General features: G+C 41.9%; 1 protein-coding gene across 1 annotated transcript in view; it reads right to left on the bottom strand.

Moving 5' to 3' along the window:
* Window positions 1-14,311: 14,311 nt before the first annotated feature.
* LOC133452259 (complement component C8 beta chain-like) overlaps window positions 14,312-20,977 on the bottom strand; it is a 119,700-nt gene continuing 113,034 nt past the window's right edge. The window contains exons 20-25 of the mRNA XM_061731479.1: window positions 18,340-18,580; window positions 17,189-17,317; window positions 16,942-17,105; window positions 15,414-15,567; window positions 15,142-15,213; window positions 14,312-14,541 (exon numbers count right to left, since the gene is read on the bottom strand). Coding sequence (XP_061587463.1) covers window positions 14,387-14,541; window positions 15,142-15,213; window positions 15,414-15,567; window positions 16,942-17,105; window positions 17,189-17,317; window positions 18,340-18,580 — 915 coding nt within the window. The 3' untranslated portion in view covers window positions 14,312-14,386. The remainder of the gene's footprint in view (window positions 14,542-15,141; window positions 15,214-15,413; window positions 15,568-16,941; window positions 17,106-17,188; window positions 17,318-18,339; window positions 18,581-20,977) is intronic.

Here is a 20,977-nt window from a genome sequence, read left to right as displayed (position 1 = left end):
CAAATATGTTTTGGGCATTAACTATAGATTTGTGCATTTCATGGGAATAGTTACATAATGCAGAAAATGCAGTAATATCACAACTCAATGCAAAAATGAGTACTGTAAACTCCATAGAGGATCCATTACACACAATAGATACAGTAAAGTAACAATTGAGAACACAATGTTCAGGGTGCGATTTCTTTTATTACAGTACGTTTGAAAATTGACACAGTATGTTGTATGTTGACACCGAAATCATGGGGCGTCATCACGCCGGGCTGGGTCGGGCCACAGGAACTCATCAACGTCACAGGCAATATTGTCCATAGCCAAACAACGTGGGAAGAATGCCCTGGCTACCACACCCAGCCTTGGAACGCCTCCACAGCCACATCATCACAGGCCAGGTCCATAGCCCTGAGAAGGTTCTCTCTGGTGTAAGGTTGGCGGTCATAGACCTTCCACCGCCATGATGAGAAGAACTCCTCTATTGGGTTTAGGAACGGAGAGTAGGGTGGCAGACACACATCCTTCTCCTCTCCCTCCTTGGCCTGCTCCTCTTTGGACTGCTTCTTGTCCTCTTTGGCCCACTCCTCGGCCTGCTCCTCTCCCTCCTCGACCTGCTCCTCTCCCTCCTCGACCTGCTCCTCTCCCTCCTCAACCTGCTCCTCTCCCTCCTCGGCCTGCTCCTCTCCCTCCTCGACCTGCTCCTCTCCCTCCTTGACCTGCTCTTCTCCCTCCTCTGACATGAACTCCTCTTCTTCTGTCTTGATCATCCATTTTTGTTTTTGAGCCTTCAGCAAACTACACTGACTTATATAGGTGTGGTCACATCATTTGCAATAGGTGTTTTCAATTATGAGTCGTTGTGTTTACTGATTGAAACCAGGTATGTTCATTGTGTTCAAGTTTTGCTGATTGTGGGTAGCATTTTGCATCACATGAGCTTCACAATGCATATTGGAGCAGAGTTATATGCAAAATGTGTTTTAGCACGGTAAAATGTGTTTAGAGTTTTGAGAAAAAGGGGATGGGTTTTGTGAACAGTGTCTACAGGTGAATTGTGTTTGTGGTTGTGGCAAAAGGGGGGTAGTTTTACTAAATGTGTTTAGGCAACTGGTCATTTGGTTTAGAGTAGTGGGTTTTGTGTTTTGGCAATAGAGAAAAACTGTATACGTACAGTATTTGTGTATCTATATCTGTTAATATATATTGATTTATAGTTATATGTAGATATGTCGATATATAGATTTATAGTAATTTTTATGTATATAATTGGAGGTAAATATATGAACCAGTGTATATATAGCATATCTACTCTAACTTACTTTGTATAGTTATTCAAGTATATTATTATACCATTGCTGTCAATTGTTCTTTATTATATTGTATTATAGTAAAGTAATGATAATGTAATACTATGCATTATAATTACTTCTATTATTACATACATACATAGTATCACAACTAAATGCTGGGCGTTTTGTTTGTTGTTGTTGTTTTGTTTGATTTGTTTGATTTTGACTATACTTATATATACATATAATTGAGTATTATATCACTGTATAGAACAGTTATTAAAGTAGGTATGGATGTTTTATAAGTAAGCTTATTGAAATTCTTGTTATATGTAAGATTCCTGGGTAGGACTCGTTAAGTGGTTACTTAAGAAAACATATACATATATATATATATATATATATATATTTTTTTTTTTAAATAAATGTATGGCATATCCAAAAAGTGCACGTGTATGTGTATATATGTCTGTGTGTGTGTGTGTGTGTGTGTGTGTGTGTGTGTGTGTGTGTGTGTGTGTGTGTGTGTGTGTGTGTGTGTGTGTGTGTGTGTGTGTGTGTGTGTGTGTGTGTGTGTGTGTGTGTGTGTGTGTGTGTGTGTGTGTGTGTGTGCATATCTTTATTATATCTTTATGTTTGAAGCCTGAAATGTGGCAAAAGGTCACAAAGTTCAAGGGGGCCAAATACATTCGCAAGGCACTATATATATATATATATATATATATATATATATATATATATATATATATATATATATATATATATATATATATATATACTGTATATACATATATATATATATATATATATATATATATATGTGTGTATATATATATATATATTCAGTTTTCTTTACTTTTTTGTACTCTTTTTGCAAAATCTTCAAATCAAATAAAAAAAATCAAAGATATACATAAACAAAACTTACACATAAACAAAAACTACACTATTGTTGTTGCCCTTGATGAAGAATTGTGACAGCTTGGCCCCCCTGCAGGGGCAGGTTGCCCCAGTCCTACCTCCTGCAGGGCTTTGAACTGGACTCAACACCTTTTGGGGTAGCTTCAGCTTCCTACCCCCCGTGCAGATCCCGACACCTCGGAAGTTGGTTCAAACAGACTTGAATCAAGAGAGCACCCTATGGGGTGATTTGGAGGTCTGTGACAGTCATGCCAAATGTCTGATATTGACATTTGGCCCGATTCACATCCGACTGTAAATTACTTTTTGTCTCTCGCCTGATTCGTGTATTCCTGCGTTTTGTTGTTAAACTCCTTGTATAAGAATCTGGTTACAACGTCACTCGAGGTCAGCATTTCTACCAGACCCCTGATCTGTGTAGACGTGCTCACCGCCGGCGCAATAAAACCTCATAAAACCACAAAGCGGACTTCTGAACTGGTTTGATAAATTCCTCAACAATTTGGTGCCGTTGACCCGGATAACAATAGACTTTCGATGGGAACTCCCTTTTCCAAACCAACGACACAACCAGCGACTTCTATCTAAATTAATCAGAGGTAAGGGGTCCATTTACAAAATCCCAAATTATTGTTGCTGGGCTGTTGTCGAAAGTCTGTGAACTGGAGTGCCAGAGAAAGTTGACGTTATCCTGAAATGATAGGTAAGTCCGCTGTGTGGTTGTGAGGGTTATTTTTTTATTATTTTGTGTTATTGGGAATAGTTATTGTAGAGATGTTTAGGAATGCTGACAATTTCATAACACTTGAATTTGATTGTGTTGCGAGAATGCTTTGCTTATCCTGCCTTAGAATCTGACTCGCTCTTCTAAAAAGGTTTAATATCTCGGGTAACATTAAAGAGAGAAATGGCCAGAGTGCCATGGTTAGTCTGGGTACCAAGATTGTAGTCCAGTGAGGGACTTATAGCATATGCAGGACTTGGTGTCCGTAAGTGTTGGAACACTGATATATTTGTGAGAAATAGACATATACTGTATGTAGAGGAACTGTTTTTATTTTATAAATGGGGATGACTAGCTCTCCCAAATACTTGGGGTATATTTCATTTCAGTAAGAATCGACTCGCTCTCCTTACATTAAGCCGAATGATTTGTATGCTCAAGTAGACTGATAGTTGGAAAGTTTTTGGGAAGTTTTTCAGTTCTTTAAATACATGTATGGTAATCACGGTACCGATAGTTTTATTTGTTAGTTTTGTTTGTTACTTAGTTAGTATTAAATATGGTTAAAATAACTAAAGCACTTCAAACTCCCTCAGATATTTGATGAAAGTAGACGCCGTAATGCAGAATCCCAAATAGCTTCGCTTACTGATCAAGATAAAAAGCCGATGGCTCTACTAGAAGGATTTAAAAACACAACACAGACAAAAATGAAATTAGAGAACCAGTTAAATGATAAAATCAAAACCTTTATCCGGTGAAACTTATTAAAGAATCAAGTGACGATGACACTTCTGATGACGACTGGATTTTACAAAAATCCAAGATCTGTTGCCTACAAAATTTGGAGCCAAATAATAGTAAGAGATTTTAAATAAATAAACAAAAATGGCTAGAGGAAACAGCTGTTAAACACATGATTTGAAAAGTAAAGTACTTGATGCTTGAAGAATTCTCTTTAATCCCACAGCTGTTGCCAAAATCACACCAGAGCAAGCTCAGACCTTTTTATAATATGTATCGCCTTAACAGTTCAAAGGGAAGTAGATGATAATCCCAGGGAACTTTGTGCTAAAATAATGTTGACAGCAAAAGAGAATTGTGGTCTGTCACGAGATCAGATTGATGGATTTCCTCCAGGGTACATACAAAATATATATATTTGCTAATTGCCCTTAACAAAGGGTAGGGCTGGATAACGCAATAAAAAAGGAATCTGAAATGTATGAAAATACTAATGTTTTTTTTAAAAGTGTTTCCTACACAGGTTGAGCGCTGAGAGGAGGCGGAGAGGAGCCAGCCAATTATCATTCACACCAATCCACATGTCACACACGTCTCAAACAAAGAAAATGGGAACGCCTCCCATTGTGGTGAGCCAAATCAGAGCATCCCAATTTACATAATCTTATCCTGCCTATGGTAACTTCATAATTTAATTGCATGGAAATCTGTCTGTGAGCCAACTATAACGTCTCTGAATGCATGTAAAACTAATCTCTAACTAGAGGTGTCAAGTAACGAAGTACAAATACCTCATTACCTTACTTAAGTAGAAATTTTTGTTGTGTATGCTTCACTGGAGTAATTATTTTTCAGATGGTTTTTACTTTTGCTCCTTACATTTTCACGCAGTTATCTGTGCCTTTACTAAAAACTATCCAGTTAAATTGTGCCATCCGGATAGAGTGAATTTGGTTGTGGTTGGATGAGAAGTATAAACATAATTGGTTTGTACGTGTCTGCTCTCTGAAACACATGTTAATGCTCAATAGTGCACATATATGGTTCTTTAATATATTTGCATTATACTAAGAGGCATTCATTTTCAATGGCTTTTAGCCTTAATGGTTTTTCCCTGCTTATATTACTTTTACTTTTATACTTTAAGTATTTTTGAAACCAGTACTTTATACTTTTACTTGAGAAAACATTTTTGAGTTGATACTTCAACTTCTACAGGAGTATTTTTGAACTCTAATATCTATACTTCTACCTGAGTAATGAATGTGAATACTTTTGACACCTCTGTCTTTAACACTCGTCCTGACCTTTCCTGTTTTCTTCACTGACGGCTCTGCTTATAAAAAATGAAATACCATACGCAGGTTTTACAATTTGTGATAATTCTTAATTGTTGAAAGCGCCGCCTTGCCCTCCTCCAGCTCCATCCAAGTAGATGAAACTATATATACTGATCAAAAGGTAAAACTGTTACAAGATACAGATTCCAGATATGCTTTTGGTTGTTTACACAATTTTATATATTGTGGGCGAACCGAGGTTTTATCACATCCTCGGAGACACCCGTTAAATGTGGTTAATTGATTGGTGAACTGTTACAAACCTGTCAACTACCTTCATCTATTGCTTTGTTAAATGTGAAGCCCACACCAAGGACCCTGTTTCACTAGGCAATGCTTCAGCTGACCATGCAGCAAAAGAAACTGCCAAATTTGGCTTACCTGTCTATGTAAAACTTTGCCCTTCTATACCCGCTAACGACCTGGTTTCTCCTAATGATGTAGCCCTCCTACAAGAGACTACTGAGGTGAAGAAAAACGGATTGTAGCATTCCCATGGTTGTAAAAATGTAAATAATTTGTGGGTCAGCAACGACGGCCGCGTTGTGAAACCCACATCCTTGTACCCGTGAATGGCATGCATGTCGCATAGCTGATCACAGTTAGCAATCACAGATGAGCAAAGGGGGAATGTGTCAGATAGTGTTGAAAGACTGATAAGCTCCAAGATATGCATCCTATAAAAATATTGCAAACATTATCAACACTTCCCCCCACCCTGACTTTTTTGAAGCTCTGCAAATAGACATTATGTGAGGGATATGAAATTGTTCTTGTATGAAAATGTTCTTGTATGAAAATGTTTTTGTATGTGCAGAGAATTTTAAACTGGACTTAAATGGACAATGTTGGCACCTGTTAACACCCATTAGGAAGCACAAACTCACGCCTCATGAAAGGATTATGGGTACCAGGGGGTACCATGGGTACCTATGACCATACCTAGCAATTCAGTTCTGTATGAAGAAGATGGACTTCCATGCCATGGATGAATCCATGATATCATTCTGTTCTACTCTTAACTTCTGCTGTTTAGTCAATCCACAGAAAAGTAAAAGCGGTCCAGTCTCTTCCTAGTGGCAAACCATGCCACAACCCGGAGACTGGGTTTGTGTCGGAGAGGGCCTCGGTGGTCCAGGGCTCAGCACGTCCTGCACCACCGACACTCAAGGGTGGGGGCGCTGGCCTGGTTCCACGCGTCCCACTGCGGGAGCACAGCTCCTCGACCATGCACCGGAGACCAGCCGATTCCTTCTTCTTTCTGTGGCGCCTCGTCGGAGCCATTGAGGGGAGCAACGCGGGCAGGGAAAGCCCAGGAGTAGCTGAGCTCCAACACCCAGGACCTCCACGACTGGTGGAGGAGCGGAGGAGCGGAGGAGCAGAGGAGCAGCGCAGGCCCCGCAGACCCCCACAAGCGAGACAGTTATGGTGTAGCATCGAGATGTGACTCCACATGCTCTCCTTCTGAAGAACCGCTTGTTAAGCCTGGAACAAGCCAAAATCCACGCCCGATTCCATTGAGGATTATAGCTACCTTGTTACAATGGTTAATCGCTGTTCCATACCTCTACCAAAAGGTGTTTACTGGATTTGTGGCATGAAGGCTTACGAATATCTTCCAAACGGTTGGTCTGGAATATGTGGTCTGGGCCAGGTGGTACCAGCCATGAGAATCGTTGATGGGGGATTTATCCCATGCAGTTGAGGATTCGGTAAGGACCGCAACAGGGGGCATGCCGATGCTCTCACGGGAGATGGCTGCTGTAGGGATGATGGCCTTGCGGAATCGTGCTGCATTGGACTACTTATTAGCTTCTCAAGGGGGAACTTGTGCTGTCATTAAAACTGAATGTTGTACATTTATACCCGCAATGCCACAGTCCAAGAAATAACGCATCACTTGAAAGACATTGCTAAAACGTTACATACACCTGTCACGACTAGTTTGTTTGATTGCTTTAAAGAACAGTTAGGACACGTTGGTTACTTGATATTTGAATTTGTTTTGTTGGCTTGTTGTTATTTGGCTTCTGATCACATGTTTAAGGTTCACTTGCAAAATATGTATCACTACTCCACTGTAATTCAACAAAAAGAAAAAAAAAAATTGTGAATTGATGAAGAATTGTGACAGCTTGGCCCCCCTGCAGGGGCAGGTTGCCCCAGTCCTACCTCCTGCAGGGCTTTGAACTGGACTCAACACCTTTTGGGGTAGCTTCAGCTACCCCAAAAGCAGATCCCGACACCTCGGAAGTTGGTTCAAACAGACTTGAATCAAGAGAGCACCCTATGGGGTGATTTGGAGGTCTGTGACAGTCATGCCAAATGTCTGATATTGACATTTGGCCCGATTCACATCTGACTGTAAATTACTTTTTGTCTCTCGCCTGATTCGTGTATTCCTGCATTTTGTTGTTAAACTCCTTGTATAAGAATCTGGTTACAACGTCACTCGAGGTCAGCATTTCTACCAGACCCCTGGTCTGTGTAGACGTGCTCACCGCCGGCTCAATAAAACCTCATAAAACCACAAAGCGGACTTCTGAACTGGTTTGATAAATTCCTCAACACCCTCCAAGACCCTTCCCCTTCCGAGGTTCACCCCTACTCTGATATTTAGGTATCCTGCCCTGCATTTTCCTCCCGTAGAATCACCCCTATATCTCCTTTTTTAAAGAATTGATTAAACGGTTTCCAGATTTCCTCGTACATCCCGAGTTTGTATTTTAATGTATATGTTATTCTCTCCATTGACATACATTGTGCCATAACCTTGATCCAAGCACCGGTTGTAGGTGCATCCGTTTTCTTCCAGTTGAGAGCAATAATCCGTTTTGCCTGCAATACAGCAAAATCAATAAATATACGTTATTGGGGTTTCAAATTGAGATCTGCTGGATATAGATGCAGAAATAACAACGTAGGGTCCAGTGGAATATTCATACAGGACAGGATAAGCATGGTTTTATTAATTACCTCCCTCCAGAATTTTATTATGTTGTCACATTCGACACAGTGCACAAAAATTCCCTGAACCTCATTGCATTTTTTTTTTAATTCAAGATCTTTTTATTGAAATTTTCACAAAGTAAAAAAGGTGAAATGCTGAATGTTAATTACAAATATTTTGAGTAGGCATGGGTATGTTGATCATAGCATACACCAGTGTACAAAATATAAAAAACAATTAAACAGTATGAAAAAAAGTAAAACAGTAACAAAAACAAACTAGAGACCAAACTAATCCCTCCCCTGTCACTGCCAGATTACTAATCACAATATGAGGTCATTCTACCATCAAAAGCCTGCACTAGGAATACAAAAGAAATATTAAGTATAGTTCACAGGGTCTGGAATGCTTCTAGAAAAGGTCCCCACACTTTCTGGAACTTATTTGATTGCTGAAGCGAGTATCTAATTTTCTCCAGTTTTAAGCAGGACATGATGTCTTCCAGCCATTGTGCACGAGTAGGAGGGAAGGGATCCTTCCACCTGAACAGAATTGCCCGACGAGCCAAAAGGGAGGCAAAAGACAAAGTGTGCCCCTGTGCAGTGGTTAACTTCCTTCCTCCCTCCATGACCCCAAACAGGGCAGTCAGTGGGTTTGGTTCTAATCTGATTTTAAGCACCAGAGAGAGAGTATGAAATACTTCCCTCCAGTACTTGTTTAGACATAGGCAGGACCAGTACATGTGGATGAGAGAGGCTTCTGCTACTTTACATCTTACACAGTATGGACTAATATCTGGGTACATGGAGGATAACTTTGCTTTGGAAATATGAGCCCTGTGTACCACTTTAAACTGAATTAAGCAGTGACGTGCGCACAGGGAGGTTGTATTAACCAGTTTGAGTATGGACTCCCAGGTATCCTCTGATAAGGGAAGCCCTAAGTCCTGCTCCCATGCTGCTTTGAGTTTATCTGTAGGGGCACTCCTAAGATCCAGCAACATGCCATAGAAAGATGAAATGAGCCCCTTTTTGAATGGGTCTGTGGCAAGAACTTTGTCAACTGTGGTCAAGCCTATCGATGCACCAGGGCTGGGTGTCTGGGAAAGAACAAAATGTCTAGCCTGAAGATACCTAAAGAAATGTGATTTTGGAAGGCTGAATTTACTACTTAACTGCTCAAAAGATGCCACGGTGCCGTCTATGAACATATCTCTAAAACGAATCATACCCCTTCTCTGCCATTCCTGGAAGGTGGGGTCCTCAAGAGATGGTTTGAAAAAGTGATTTGATGCAATGGGGCTAAGAAGAGAGAAGCTGTGAAAACCGAAAAACTTCCTAAATTGGGCCCAAATTCTAAGAGAATGTTTAACCACTGGGTTTTTGATTGATTTAAGTGAAGGAAGTGGGAGTGAGGAGCCGAGTAGGGCAGGAATTGACAGGTCATCAGTTGAATGTAACTCCATCGCCACCCAGTCAGGGCGGTCAGCGCCGTCGCAGTAGAAGGACCAGAATGCAAGGCAGCGCAGGTTAGCAGCCCAATAATAATAACGAAAGTTTGGGAGGGCCAGACCACCTGCAGACTTTATTTTTTGAAGGTGAGTCTTGTTCAAACGTGGCCGTTTACCCCGCCATAGGTATGAAGATATAACTGAGTCAAGGGACTGAAAAAAAGAACCAGAAATAAAGAGTGGTAAGGTCTGGAAAAGGTACAAAAATGTAGGTAAAATGGTCATTTTAACTGAATTGATGCGACCCACAAGAGACATTGACAGGGGTGACCATTGTGTAAGGATTTGTTTGGTCTCATTTAACAATGAGATAAGATTCTCTTGGAGCAGGTCTTTGTGTTTCCTTGTCACAGATATGCCTAAATAGGAGAATTTGTCATTTACGATTTTAAAGGGAAAATTGGAAAGGTCTAAAGCATGCGATTCGAGATTGGTAGGGAAAAGCTCACTTTTGCTGAGATTCAGTTTATAGCCTGAGAGTTTCCCAAACTGACTGAGAAGTGACAGCGCAGGGGGTAATGAGGCCAGAGGGTGAGAGATGAAAAGCAAGAGGTCATCGGCATAAAGCGAGACCTTATGTTCCCTGCCCCCTCTCCAGATACCGGACACATCCTCACAAGATTGGAGCGCTGTGGCAAGCGGTTCGATAGCCATGTCAAAAAGCATGGGACTAAGGGGGCACCCCTGACGGGTTCCACGATGCAGATTAAATGGTTTTGACCGTTGAGAGTTAGTACGAATTGAGGCTGTTGGGTACAAATAGAGAAGTTTAATCCACAGAGCAAAGTTTGGACCAAAACCAAACCTGTCCAGCACAGCAAAGAAATAATCTCATTCGACGCGGTCGAATGCTTTCTCCGCATCCAGAGAGACAACGCATTCAGGGATAGCCTCAGAGGCAGAGTAGATAATATTGAACAGTCGCCTTGTGTTGAAGTAAGACTGCCTACCTTTAATGAAGCCAGTTTGGTCTTCAGATATAATTGTGGGGAGGGCATTCTCCAGCCTATGGGCTAGGACTTTAGCTAAGATTTTAGCATCTGTGTTTAAGAGGGAGATGGGCCTGTAGGAGGCGCATTCAGTAGGATCCTTCCCTTTTTTAGCTATGAGGGTGATACAGGCCTCTGAAAAAGAAGGAGGGAGGGAATCGTGGCTGAAGGATTCTGAAAGAACTGTAGATAGCAATGGGGAAAGCAGAGTAGAAAATCTCTTTAGAAATTCCACCGGGAAGCCATCAGGGCCAGGACATTTACCCGACTGCAGTGAAGAAATAGCTCGAGTTATCTCCATCAGGGATATCGGTTCTTCTAATGTCTTCCTTAGATCTGGTGAAAGACTGGGAATACTGAGACTATTTAAAAAGTCCGCAATCTCATCTCGATCAGTCTGAGATTCGGAGGTGTATAGCTGGGTATAAAAGTCCCTGAATGCTTCATTTATGAGTAAATGATCTGTAGTTACATGGCCATTTGGTAATCTAATCTTAGAAATATTTTGTTTAGCCTTAGAGCCTTTAAGTTGGTTGGCTAATAATTTGTCAGATTTGTCTCCATAAACATAAAACCTGGTTTTACTTTTCAGAAGTGACTGTTCAATTAGGTGAGTGGTAAGCAGGTCAAATTTAGTTTTAAGTTCTAGCCGCTTTTTGTAAAGATCTGGGGATTTAGTCCGAGCATATTCTTCATCGACCTCTTTGATTTGGCGGGCAAGGTCTGATCGCTCCCTATAAGATTTTTGCCTCACCCTAGCAGTGTAGGATATAATCTGTCCCCGGAGATAAGCCTTGAGGGAATCCCAGACAGTTAGACTAGACATTCCTGGAGTCATATTCGTGGATAGGAAAAAGGCTATTTCCGTTTCCATTGATTTAACAAAATTTCTGTCCGACAGCAGAGTTGAATTGAATCGCCACTGTCTGTCTCTTTGAGGTAGGTCAGGAAGGGACATGGTTAGGACCACAGGAGCGTGGTCGGAAATGACAATGCTCTGATAAGCACAGGAATGAACCAGGGGAATCAGTTGATTATCAATAAAAAAATAATCAATCCTCGAGTATGTGTGGTGCGCTTGTGAGAAAAAGGAGTATTCTCTGTCACATGGATGTAAAGAACGCCACACATCAAAAACACCGTAGTCAGAAAGGAACGCCTGAATAAGACGGGCTGACTTACTTGCTGTGCCGGGGTTGGTAGAGGATCGGTCTAGGACTGGGTCGAGCCAGCAATTAAAATCACCACCAAGTATGAGAGAATATGTATTAAGGTCAGGGAGCAGTGAAAACAGTCGTTCAAAAAAGACTGCATCATCTGCATTAGGGGCATAAACATTCAAGTACGACCAATGTATTGAATAATTTCCCAGAGACGATCACGTAGCGACCAAACTTGTCAGAAATCACATTGTGCTGCTCAAATGAAACATCCTGACTGATCAGAACTGAAACTCCTCGGGCCTTAGCTTGAAAGGAGGAGTGAAATCCCTGCCCTGACCACCTCGGGAACAGGCGGCTATTATCAGAACTGCGAATATGAGTTTCTGGTAGAAAGGCTATTTCTGTTTTAAGATGTTTTAGATGTGAGAAAACCCTTTTCCTTTTAACAGGGTGATTCAGACCCTTAACATTCCAGCTCACCAGCTTCAAGAATCTATTCATAATATTTAAGAAGAAAAATTAGGAGGTGAGCACAATGACCTAGGCAAAAAAAAAGAAAAGGGAAAGGAGGTTGAATGTGGCCCACATTAAGTAATGAGTTGAAAAGAGTTAATGCAAAGTTTCTGGCAGTGACATATCCCCCCAACCCACCCACCCCAACTAAGACAGCTGCTATAGAAAAATAAAAAAAGCAGCAAGCTCTTCAAAACAAACAAAGTGCAATAACGCATCTTCCTGTCCTACACACTAATAGCTTTTGCTCCCGTATCATGGATATATACATATATGAAATTAGCACCTTAAAACGTGTAGATATAAATTAAAAAAAAAGAAATACCCTCTCAAATCTTGGCTTGGAAGTCCCGATATGAGCCCAGAAATATTTGTACAAAAATATAAAATATAAAACTTCGACTTAAGCAGCGTAAAAGTAAGGTTAACAGCTTACAATTATTACAAAACTTATAGATAAATTGGAAAAGCTTTTATTTTTATTTTTTTTATTTATTTTTTTTTTCCCCTCTTTCCCTTAAATAGCCAAAAAGAACTGCAAATTAATAACATTTGCAAAGGGGCAGTCAAACTAACAACAGAGAAAATAAGGTTCTAAACACACTAACCCCAAAAAGATTTCAGGCAAAAAAAGACTGAAAAAACAAAAACAGTTGTCGCGGGGGTACTCACCCTCCCCTCAGGATTATTATAATGACTCACGTAAAAAAAGAGAGAGAAAAAAAAAAAAAGTCAGTGAGCGCCAGTGAACCACACCGAGCTGCAGAGTGGAGCTGTGAAAGCGTTCAACAGTCCCATTACGGCGGGTTTGGCTCGTGATGACTCGTGATGAATTTGCGCGCCTCATCCACGGAGCCGATCCACTTTCTGGCTCCCCCGGACAGCGTGAGCCGGAGCCGGGCGGGGAAGAGCAGAGCCGGCTTCAGACCCAGGTGATAAAGCTCCGACATAACTCTGCTGTATTCCGCTTGTTGGCTGGCAACTTCGGGGCTGTAATCCTCCATGACCCGGATCGGGTGGCCGTGATATTCCAGCTTCCCTCTCCGCCACGCTTCCCTCACGAGGATATCCTTGGTCTGGTATTGGTGCAGGCGGAGGATGACAGGACGCGGTCTCTGTCCGGGGGCCGGCCTGGCGGCGAGAGAGCGGTGCGCTCTGTCTATCTCTGGCGGTGACGGCAGCGTATCATTCCCGAACACCTCACACAGCAGCTTGGAGAAGAAAGCCGTAGGAGACCTGCTCTCAGTCGACTCCGGTAAACCCAGGATACGTATGTTCTGCCTCCTGCTTCGGCTTTCCAAATCTACGACCTTAGCCTTTAGCCGAGCATTATCATCTCGTAGAGTCGAGCAGATGCCTTCAAGGTCCGTAACTCGCTGGCTGAGGTCTTCTGTGGCGAGTTCAAGGGACGAAACACGTTGGCCATGGTCCTCGACCGCGAGCCGCGTTTGGTCGAGTTTGGAGTCGAGCTGACTGAAAGTATTTTTGAACTCGGCAGCCAGGGCAGCTCGGTGTTCCTCCAGCAGCGTGGTAATGGCCGCCAGGGTTAAGACAGCGTCAGCATCGTCCCTTTTGCCCGACTTGCCGCTCTTCGAAGCCATCTCGGAGGTAAGTGGGCTCGTTCAAGACAAAAAAAAGAAAAACAACAACAGGGAATCCTTTTTAAAGGAAAAAGTTTGAAAGTTTGGGGGCTTTGTGGTTTAAAAAGTTTGGCATTCACGGGAGCACTCGCAAAACACGTCTACTCCATCTGCTCACCAACCGGAAGCCCTCATTGCATTTTAAACAATTGTCAGGTATATTAGTTATATTTATTTAATTTGACAGGAGTTGTATATGTAGCTTTAGAGTAGCTTTAGATTCGTTTTTGCTGTTTGCTTCTGAGATTTTTCACATATTATTTTCCAGTCGTCTTCTGAAATGTCCTCTTTTAAGTCCGCCCTCCATGTCACAAGTTTAGTCAATGAGGTTTCATTAGAACCAGATGCAAGCCTTATGTTTCTTTAATTTATACCATGACATTTTGCAAAAAGCCTCATTTATAAAGGTTCAAACGGGATAAGAGCAGCTGAATCCAGGTCAGAGCCTGCTGCAAATCCTACTAACAGATTGGCCATTCTCAAGTATGAAACGGTGTCACCCATGCGGTCAGAACAGACACAGCACACTGATCATCTGTTGTTCAGCAGGCCCTTCACACATCTTTATTGACCTTTATCTTTATACAGCTTTACTGAGCATCAAAGGTTTTAAAAGCATTGGGTAGACTCTTGCGGCAGATCTCTGCATGCGAGGCCTCCGTTACTGGGGGCCGGGTTGTTGCACTGCCGGCTCCTCGTCTTCTGTCCGCTGCTGCAAGATGACCACGAACCCCAGCAGCTCCAGCTACCATCGATAGCAATATCTGCCAAAAAGACATCATGGATTATGCCCTGTCAGTGTCGCACTGTGACATGGGGCCATGTTTTTGCCTTTAAATATGTTTAAAGGTATGAAAACATTAACGTTTTCAGTTATAATTGCATAAATTGTCTATATTTCAATACTTTATTTACTGTCTTGGGGTTACATTTGCATAAAATGCTAAAACCCAAATTGTCAAAAATTTTAAACCGAAAAAGACCGAAATGGATCCTCTGTTTGCTGCCCTGGATCTGTTTGGTAATTCTGACCCACGCTGTTTCAGTTCTATCTGCATTCTGGGAGCTGATTGGTCCTTACAACATCATTAGCTGCCAATACTTGTTGTTGAATCTCAATATAATACTAGTATTAATATGTTGCATAACTACAGTCATATAATTCATGCAAAAGCTCAAAAAACAGTTTTAATAACACTAACCCAAATTGATATCAGAATCGAATCGGATCGAATCTTGACATTTGAATCGATCCCCAGCCCTGATATATATATATATATATATATATATATATATATATATATATATATATATATATATATATATATATATATCGATGTGTGTGTGTGTGTGTGTGTGTGTACCTGTTTCCCTGTTGGTGATCTCACAGCCTCGTCCAGTGTAGCCAGCAGGACACACACATTCGCACCTTGTGCCTGTGAGGAAGAAAACATTCTTACATTTAATTATACTAATTTTATCAGGCACCACATGTAAGCATATATTTCTCATGTTTTGCATAAGGTCCCTAAAAACCCAAAATAAGACATGTCACCAGTCTTGCAGAGTAAAAGACTAGAAAAGGCAAAGAAATGCACGGATATGGTGAATAAGTGGTGCAGGAGGAGAAGGACACCTTTCAGGACGGCCACTCCGTTGTTGTGGCAGGGGGCGCAGCGGCACGAATCCACCTCCCCCAGGTACTCCGACAGCGCCCGCTTCAGGTTCCTCTTCAGGGCGGCATGATGGGAGAAGTCTCCGGGTGTCACCAGCTCGAACAGCGGCTGCATCTAGTCACACACACGTTGTTATCCAACCAGCATCTGCTACTGCTCTGATCCAGGTGTCTGAAAGGGAGAGCTGCTCTGCAACCAGTCCAGACGGAGCCGTGGGGCCGAGCAGCTCGTCCCCCAGAAGGCCACAGTGGCACACTGGCGGTTTCAAATCACATCAAACTTTATTTGTTTAGCACTTTTCATACAAATAAAAAGTGCAACGCAAAGCGCTTTACATAAAACATAAAACTTAATTCACCGAGTCCGATGACACCACCCACTACTCTCTATATCAAACCAATCAAAAGTTATGGCAGAAAATAACAGCTATCAATTATCGACCAATCAGAAAAAGGGGCGGGGCTAATTTGCACCAATTATGTTCAAGGACTCAAAACCGAGTCCGATGACACCACCCACGAGTCTTTATGTCAAACCATTCAACAGTTATGGCAGAAAGTAGGAACTATCAAATATGGACCAATCAGATGAAGGGGGGGCACGCTTTTTGCCGTCTATCATCGCCATGGTAACGCTTTTGACTGAGAAAAGTAATGCGCATCGTCTCTGGATCAAGACACACATTTTGATGAATAACACACCTCGGTGCACGTTACGCTTTGGGCGAAGAAGTGGCCGAAGGAATGGCATAAATTGTGCCAAGATTACACGATTAATTAAAAATGGCTGACTTCCTGTTCAGTTTAGGCCAAAGCAGTAGAAGATAGGCTATGAGGTTAAAATACACAATAAAAGAGTTTAAAAGTATAACATAAAATCCTAAAAGTAAGTCTAGAAAGCAAGACCTGCTCAAACAACAATAAGAACAACTTAAAACCATAAGACCTGGATTAAAAAAACAAGAACAGCTAGTTAAAAAAAGGAATACAAGAAAGACTAAAAGGAATCAGCTAAAATCCAAATTAAAAAGGTGAGTCTTGAGCCTGCTTTTAAAAGCATCAACAGTCTCTGAACCCTGAGGTTCTGCTGCTCTATTCCTCAGACGTGGGCCGTAGTGATTGAAATGATGCCTCACCGTGGGTTATGGTTCTGACTTTAGGAATGATTAAAAGGTCAGTACCGGAGGACCTCAGGGTCCGCCAGGGTTTATAGGGTAAAAGCAGATCAGACAGATCAGTCACGTGCTGTTTCTCGTCTAAATCGCCATCGATCAGCTCATTTGTACTTTGACTCTGTGCTGCACCAACGCTGGCTGTGTGTCCAGTTGTTCTGTCAACATTGCTCGTGCACAGTTTGGTTACTGCTCAGAATGAGACGGAGGAAGAAGTGTCGTATTAATATCAGCTGAAATTACAGGGGCTGGTGAGGCACAAGCAAAGAGCAGTCAATGAAAAGCTCGTAAGTCGTATTTAAGCGGGAACTTCTCACTGTTTTCCGAATGAAGTCAGGGTTGAAGCGCACGCCTTCCCCCCACAGCCTCATCAGCTGTGGGGTGGGGAGCCTTTTGTCCAGCAGAGCAGTGATGGACTCGCTGCTCCCGCCTCTCACGACAGCAGTGAAGTCCTCCACCGTGCGCCCCTTCTTCGTGTCCTCTGGCGAGACAAGAGAGCGACAACTCAGGGTCAGTCGTCAGGAACGAAAGAGCGGCGTTCCTGCAGACCCTGAGGAACCTCACCTCCCATTTCATTCAGAAAGCCGTTGCAGGATCCACCCTGACCTCCCACTGACACGTAATAGCCGTAGATGTTTGCCCCGACGTCTAGGCCCGCCTGCACACACGACTTGTATTGATCCAGTGAGTAATCTAGAAACAACAAATAGATTATTGATATCATGTTGCCCTGTACAAACCTCTTCAGGAGGACCAAATGGACATTCATTTCATCGTCTTGGCACTTTTGGGAAATGAAACGCAAACATTAACCAGTTTAAAAACAAATATAAAGCATGATTTTCACAAGGTACAAAGAGGAAGGGTCTTTAGGAGCGAATATGTATGTGTATATGTGTGTATGTAGATATACATGTATATAGATATCCACCAGATGGAGTTAATATAGAGATAGTATGGTATAAATAAGTATATTTATAGAATATTTATTTGGGCATGTGTGTACAAATATATAGAAATATTCAACTATGTGTATGTATGTATAGGTAAGTGTGTGAGTATAATTATAGTATAGTTAGTTATCATAAATACGTGTTAATAAATGATTAGTGAATGGGGGTAGGATTAAATAAGTTTACACTTCTTCCTACTCCTTTTTGCACATGTAAATTAAGATATTTAAGTGTTAAAGGATGAAATTCTTGTTTGTTTTGTTTTGTTTTCTTATCTTCTCTTTTAATTGTTGTCTTTTACATGAACAAAATAAATAAATAAATCAATCAATCAATCAATCAATCAATCAATCAATCAATCAATCAATCAATCAATCAATCAATCAATCAATCAATCAATCAATCAATCAATCAATCAATCAATCAATCAATCAATCAATCAGTCAATCAATCAATCAATCAATCAATCCAGTGTTTCTCAATCCTGGTCCTCGTGGGCCCCTGTCCTGCATGTTTTAGATGCTACCCTGCTTCAGCGCACCGTGATAAAAGTACCTGTGTCATCAACAGAGTTGTGCAGACCTTGGTGACAAGCTAATGAGGACTATTAATTAGAATCAGGTGTGTTGGTGCAGGGAAACATCTAAAACATGCTGGACAGGGGCCCACGAGGACCAGGATTGAGAAGCACTGAATCAATCAATCAATCAATCAAAAGCTCTTCTGACATTCCTGACTAGACTCTGGTCCCCCCCCTTGTACCTGACTTCTCCAGGTGTTCCCTGTTCAAGATGATGGTGTACTCATAGTCTCCTCCGAGGGCGGCCTCCGTGATGTAGTGGGTTCCATAGTCCCTGTAGATCTGTCTGTACTCCCCGTAGGCGTAGGACTGTGGCAGCGAGCGCAGGCGCCGCAGGAACTCCGGGTGAAGCACCAAACCGTCCGACTTCAGGATGTACTGGGCCAACTCCAGCTCTGCTTTGGCCCGGACAAAACTGTTGGTCTGGGAAGCACAGAGCACACGTCTGAGGGAAGCTGTCACACCGTGGTGAGGTTGTCTTGTCTTAGGTTTGTTTTGTCCTGTCATTTCCTGTTTTATTTTGAAAAGTAATTATCTGGTTTCAGGTCCCTTGCTCTTCCTCATGTGTCTCAGTATGATTGTCCTAAGTGTTTCCACCTGTCTCCTATTTCCCTCCATTTGTTTAAATAGTCTGTTCCCCTTGTCTTGTGCCAGAGTGTCTTCGTCCTTCGTCCTCCACCAGAGCCTTGGTCCACGTCCACAGCCGTAGTAATCGTAGTAAAGCCTGAATTAAGGTTCTGCGTTAAACCAGAGACGTTCAATAAACGAGACAGCCCACTAAGGTTTGAGTTCCTGTATCTGTGTCACGTGACTGCCCCTTTAGGAGACCGGAAGTAGGTCCTGAGTCTATTGAGTCCTATGGGAAAAGTGAACGTGAGCACAGATTATTACCAATTCCTTCGCCCCATATTAACCTAAGTAAATATGGGACCCATTTTTCAAAAGCCACAAACCTTCTGAACATTCTGACACCAAAATGGCAATTTTCAGACCGACAGATGAGGAGAAAATGAACTTTGTTTGAGACCTGTCTCTGTCCGAGCAACACACTCTCGCGAGATTTGGCTCTCATCGTTTTCCCATCGGATAAAATGAAGTTTAAAACTAAAATAAAACTTGCTTCTTTGCTTAATAATACTGTTATTTTTATTATTTAAGTATTTTTGGAAGAAAGTTGTACTGTATCTAGTGTTGTATGTTCCAAAACGATGTGGGGAGAGGGCCATGCCCACTTAGGAGACAGGAAGTGTATACCATTGCATACCCTTGGCAGTAACGGTAATGCGCTATCTTCTGTATAGAGGATCTTTGGAAAAACCAACGCAGAGCCTACGCCGTTGTTGTGACGCCGTTGTTGTGACGCCGTTGTCGTGACGCCGTTGTCGTGACGCCGTTGTCGTGACGCCGTTGTCGTGACGCCGTTGTCGTGACGCCGTCGTGAACCCTTCAGACTTCTCCGTCACTCCATTTCGCCGCGGTGTAATACCCCCCCAGAGCGCTAGGGGGTTGCGCTTTTCCTGAATGGTTTATCGTCGTCTCTAGTGGATTTTTTGTTTAGCTTCCGGCTTTTCCGGTCACAGTGAATCAAAGAGATAAGGACAACTATTGTTCAAAAAAACAAAACAACTCAAAAAAAAAAGAATCACAGACACACGAAGAAAAGAGCTCTGAAAGTTCACGACTGCTTCACTAACCGGAAACCGGAAATACGTTGCTACCAAACCAATCCCAGCCCTCTCGGTCTGCGTTGGGTCTGCGTCGCCTTGACGCGTAGTTACATTTTTTGGGAAGTGCACGTCAGGCTACGGTGTAGGCTACGGAAAGACTCCCGCGTAGCCGCGTACCCTACCGCGGTGTAGGTTTAACACAGAACCATAATTCAGGCTTAAACCATATATTCCTCGTGATGAGTGTTTTTTTTGTTTTTAACTTTTTCCGTAGCTAAATTTCATAGCCCTTCGTTTTCCTCGTTGAAGAGTGACTTTTTTTGTTTGGTTTTTTTGGTAAATTTTCTACCGTAGCTTAGATTCATAGCACTTTTTTTATTCATCGTTAAAGAGTGATTTTTCGTTTGTTAACTTACATCCTAGCTTAAGTTTATAGTTCTTGGTTTTTACCTCTTTAAGAGTGATTTGTGTTTGTAGCCAAATTATTATATATAGGCAGGTTTTTCCTCCATACGGAGCGTTTTGTGTTTGTTTCTTTTTTAGTTATTTTTCCCTCCTCTTGGAGTGTTTATTGTTCTCTCTATAGTCAGAGTAGTGTCTAGTTTTGTTTATAGCCATTTGTTTGTCACTCGGCCCGAGGTCTCCGGTGAATTCAATAAAAGCCGTTTGTTATCTAATATCTCTGCATCTGAGTCCTGCTTTGAGTCTCGGCCTGACAGAGGCTTATGGATTCTGAATACAATGGAAATGCCTCAATTATATCCAGTGATGGACGAGCCAGTTCTGAACAAGTCGGGATACACCTGGGACAGGGCAACTCTCACAACTCAAGCGTCCCATCTTCTTTTACTCACTTTTTCATGTTAAAATACAAGGTTTGAATTCTTTTGAAGGAATTTATGATCACTTTCAGGAGCTTGTGATGAGGCAGTTTTGGGAGAGCGATGCTTGTGTTTCCTGAGCTCTGATCAGATTTAAAAGCCATTGTTTTCTGTTTTTATTCAAATGTGACATGATCCCAAGCAGAGTTAGCATAGTTAATGGAAACTAAGACTAAAACTAACAGGAAAAACTAAAAATAGAAAACTGGCGATTTTTATAACAGTGAGCTTCAAAACCATTAGAGCTCTGAGCTGAACTGAGCTGAGCTATC

The sequence above is a fragment of the Cololabis saira genome, chromosome 10 (assembly GCF_033807715.1).
Source record: "Cololabis saira isolate AMF1-May2022 chromosome 10, fColSai1.1, whole genome shotgun sequence".
Taxonomy (NCBI): Eukaryota; Metazoa; Chordata; class Actinopteri; order Beloniformes; family Belonidae; genus Cololabis; species Cololabis saira.
Note: the sequence above shows the minus strand (reverse complement) of the source record. Positions and strands in the feature narration are given on the sequence as shown.